The sequence below is a fragment of the Citrus sinensis genome, chromosome 2 (genome assembly GCF_022201045.2).
Source record: "Citrus sinensis cultivar Valencia sweet orange chromosome 2, DVS_A1.0, whole genome shotgun sequence".
Lineage (NCBI taxonomy): Eukaryota > Viridiplantae > Streptophyta > Magnoliopsida > Sapindales > Rutaceae > Citrus > Citrus sinensis.
The window spans coordinates 5,635,866-5,639,960 of record NC_068557.1 but is presented as its reverse complement, the minus strand read 5'-3'; the positions used below and the strand labels follow the sequence as shown (position 1 = coordinate 5,639,960).

At 35.8% G+C, this 4,095-nt stretch overlaps 1 protein-coding gene across 1 annotated transcript; it reads right to left on the bottom strand.

The window, feature by feature from the left end:
• Window positions 1-1,209: 1,209 nt before the first annotated feature.
• LOC127900381 (zingipain-1-like) lies at window positions 1,210-2,944 on the bottom strand. Its single transcript, XM_052435264.1, has 2 exons — window positions 2,217-2,944; window positions 1,210-2,075 (listed from the first exon to the last, which is right to left on the bottom strand). The coding sequence occupies exons 1-2, from the start codon at window positions 2,671-2,673 to the stop codon at window positions 1,492-1,494; spliced, it is 1,041 nt and encodes a 346-aa protein (XP_052291224.1). The 5' UTR covers window positions 2,674-2,944; the 3' UTR covers window positions 1,210-1,491.
• Between the last annotated feature and the right edge of the window lie 1,151 nt (window positions 2,945-4,095).

Below are 4,095 nucleotides of genomic sequence, written 5' to 3'. Positions count from 1 at the left end.
GTTGAGTTGGCATGCCCAATTTACATATTCTGTCAAAAAATATAGCAGTGAGTCCCATAGTGAGATTGCCGGTGTCACATAATAGTATGCACATACACAGAGAACATATTTATATGTATACGTATCTACGTAAACGATACAAAATAGTATGTGTCTGTATGTGTGTCTACACACACACACACACACACACATAATATTTTTTTTTTTGAGCTCATAATGCTACTTGAGTGTGTTCAGTTTGTATGCCTGAATGATAGAGTAATAGGTCTCATAGTGGGATCAGCGGTGTCACATAATCTAATAGGAGAAATTCTAGAATTTCTTATCTAATAGATATATGATTCACAAAATTTACCCTTAGTGGTCATAAAACTTTGGAATATGAATGAAATAAAATAATTTGCATGTTAATTTTATGTGTGTGAGATTTACAGTCACAAATAATAAAATAAAATAAACATTGACAATGGCATAAACATATAGTAATATTTACAGTCACAAATAATAAAATAAAATAAACATTGACAATGGCATAAACCTATAGTAATATAAAACCTCTCATTTTTTTTAAGTGAACCTCCGCAAAGAGAAGAAATATTTATTAACGGTACTTGTATAAACATTATCAAAACTGATGTAAAAAATCTACTCTAATGTCACAAGCTTTTATCGATTGAGTTGCAAAATATACATCAACCTAATTCGAGTGGTATGCGTAACTATGAATTTTCTCTTTGGTTCTAATAACTAAAATCTTTTATGGTTACCATGAAATTTAACTTAATTTGAGCCATTTGTATACTACAAAATTTCTCTTTTGATCTTGTAGCGAAACTCATTTCCATCATTATAACATTCACTAAATTGAGAGTGATGCATATGAGAAGAATAAATGCTCAGAAGAAAATGAAGTTGTTGCTCATCGAGGATATGCATATATGTTATTTTACTTCATTCATATTCTCAAAACAGTACTTAAGCTTCACGGTCAATACATGCCGTGAGGAGTGTGAATGTGTTTTAAAACACGAGCGGGTTCCAATTAATTTCTCCAAATTAACAATTGGAGCCGGCATTTTGCTCAATTTTCTCCAAAAATACTTTTGTTTAAAAGAAAACCTTTAAATTTACCAATAGGAATTTGATAAATAAGTAATATAATTAATTTATTGCTTAAATTGTAATAAAGTAATTGTGGCGAAGATCAAGATTATATTTAAACAAGAGATTTAACATTAATTATAGAAGACACCAAGTATACTGGCATTAATTCCATTACAAACATTAAGAAATATAGAAAATTAACCGCACAATAGATAAATATCAGCTTTCAGTGGCTAGCTAATACATCAGCGGGTTTGAAGTTGATGAAGATATCATCAATACTCCAAAACTATTTAAGACTCCAACAAGATTAAATTATTTCCAAATGTAGGATAGCACAACCTCATTGATACTGCTATGAAGAGGAGGCTAATAAAATTATAGAAGTCACATTGCAACTGGATAGGAAGCCTCAGTGGCAATGCCACAGAGACCTTCATCTCTGAGAATCCTTATGTAGCCGGACTCACCCCAAGTCTCCCCCCACGAATTCTTAATTAACCAGTAATTGGCTCCATCTTCTTCTTCAGCAGTTCCAAACCCAACAACAGCGACACCATGATCACAGTTATTCCCGCATTCTGCGTTAAGCACACCTCTTTCGTAAAAACGGAAGGCTTGTCCGCTCGCTTCAACACAGACTGATACTGGCTGCTTGGTTACGGCCTGGAGTAAGGCATGCTCATCACCTTTCGGTAAATCTTCATATTTACCGATTGTAGCAGCAGCAGCTTTCTCTTTCTGTTCGTCACAGGTTCCTTGCTCTTGCTGGTACGGATAGTCCGCTTCTGTGGCAAGGCCCTTGTTTTCTATAATATACTCAAAGGCTTTATCCATAAGACCCCCACTGCATCCATTGTTGTCTGTTGAGCAGTCTACCAACTGCTGCTCCGAAAGTTCAATCAGTTTCCCACCAGTAATCTGAGTGATCCCTTCCACCGCCGCCACAGCTGAAAATGCCCAACAGGATCCTGCAAAATAATATTGCATGTTACGTTAGACGACGAATAATAATATTATATAATATTCTAGGTTAATTTGTTGTACATGATGTGACAGCTACAAACAATCTGCAGCATCACTTCATCAATATATATATAATAATTAATTACCACAATTGCCTTGGTTCTTTATATGAGTGACAGCTCCTTTCTTCCTCCAGTCGATGCTAGTCGGAACATCAGTCACGTTTTGGTACTTGAAGGTGGATGGCCGTGATGACTGGCGGCTTAGGCTTGGTACTGGCCTGTTGTATCCTGTATATGAAGCACGAAACTCCTCGTTAGTTAAGTCTGAAAATTCATTGGTGCCCAACTTGTACGTCCGATTCCCCTCCTTGTTGGCTTTCTCAATGTATTCAAGGTTTTGCTTGAATATCTTAAGACGCATTGCCTTCTCTAGCTCGTCCTTGTAAGTGCGTCCATGCTGAGCCATCCACTGTTCGTGTTTCGCAACGATGGACGGTTCATGCATCGACCGGCCGGACACCACTTGTGATGCACAAGTGATCACCAAACTGATGATCACAAACATGGGAATGATAAAGCTTTTCTCAAATTTTAAAACCATGGTTGCTGTTTTTTTTTCCCTCCCTTTTTTGGTATATTACTAATTTGTTAGTAATTTGCGAATACTCGAGGCACACATTGTTGCTCTATATATAGTACTGGCTAGCATATATATGGATCACATTTGGTGTCCCTAATGCATCCAAGACGTATGCATTGCGTTGGTCGATCGTTCGTGCCCCATACTTCACGACTTTCAATCAAATTAGCTAATTAGCATCAGTTAATCACCGTGATTATTGCTACTTTACTAGCTAGGAGATTGCCGCTTCGCGACGCCATGGCCTTATGGCGCTATCTATGACACCTCGTTCATCAGCCATGTTACAAAAGAGTTATGAGCTTAAGTCATGCCGCGTCGTGGAAACTTGTGTATTACTTGATTCGATAGTTTCATTCGTTCACATTTGGACGGAGGGCCCATGTCTCACAAAAGCCACAATACTAATAAGGTCAGCATGAAGGAATGCTTAATTCCAAGATGCATCAAGAGTATTATAGCATAATATACAATTCGAATTAATGAAGGCATAATTGCAAGAAAATACAATAAAAATCATAAATATGTTATGGCTTATAAAAATGGAAAACCAATCTCCATATTATTACATTTGTGAGTATGTGTGTTTTTCCTTTATTTGTTTTTCAAATTGAGCATTATAGCCCACAACTTAGAGGAGTACAAATTGAGTTTTCTTTATTTCCGCTTCCCCGCGCACCTTGAGTAAATAAGAATGGAAAAGGATAAGAGGATCATGCGATTGACGTGAGAGATTTGGGGATGGTTATATTTCCATGAGTGAACTCGAGGCCAATATGAAGTAAATGGATACAAGTTAAACCATGAAACTAAAGACAATTCCGAATTAGCTTTGTCTACAAACAAGGAAAGCTGTAACTAATTTAACCATACGAATCTGATGGAGAGCTTGAACTTTGCTCGGAACGAATGCCGGTGGCATTCTAATAACTAAGTTACTCTAAGAACTCAAAAGGATTACAAAATAAAATATATGTTTAACTGTTGGAGTGGGGGCAACAGTAGAACTATACATAGATACAAAAAAAGAGTCATTAATCACTTAAGAGCCCCTTGTTTCGTCACCATATTCCTTGGGTGTGCTCCTATTCAACATTTTCGTTATATATATATATATATATATAGTCTTTATCTAATAAGGGATCTTTTAAGTTGTTGAAATAAAGGACAAACTAAAATACAAACAAAACACTTACTGCAGTGCGGTGTATTTTGTTCTGTACTATATTGAAGTTTGTATTTTTATTGTCTTTTAACTTATTTCTAACTTTAATAATTTAATAAATCCTTCAGTCTATGTGTGTGTATTTTAATAATTTTTTTTTGTTATCTGATTTTTTCCAATTGTGCTTCTGCAAATCATGAAAAGGATGCTGAGCTCAT

Bases quoted from the DNA above. Each gene is read 5' to 3' on its own strand.
- LOC127900381 (XM_052435264.1), bottom strand. From the start codon at position 2,673: ATGGTTTTAAAATTTGAGAAAAGCTTTATCATTCCCATGTTTGTGATC. The intron at 2,076-2,216 runs GTAATTAATTAT...ATTATTTTGCAG, and splicing joins AAAGAACCAAGGCAATTGTG to GATCCTGTTGGGCATTTTCA.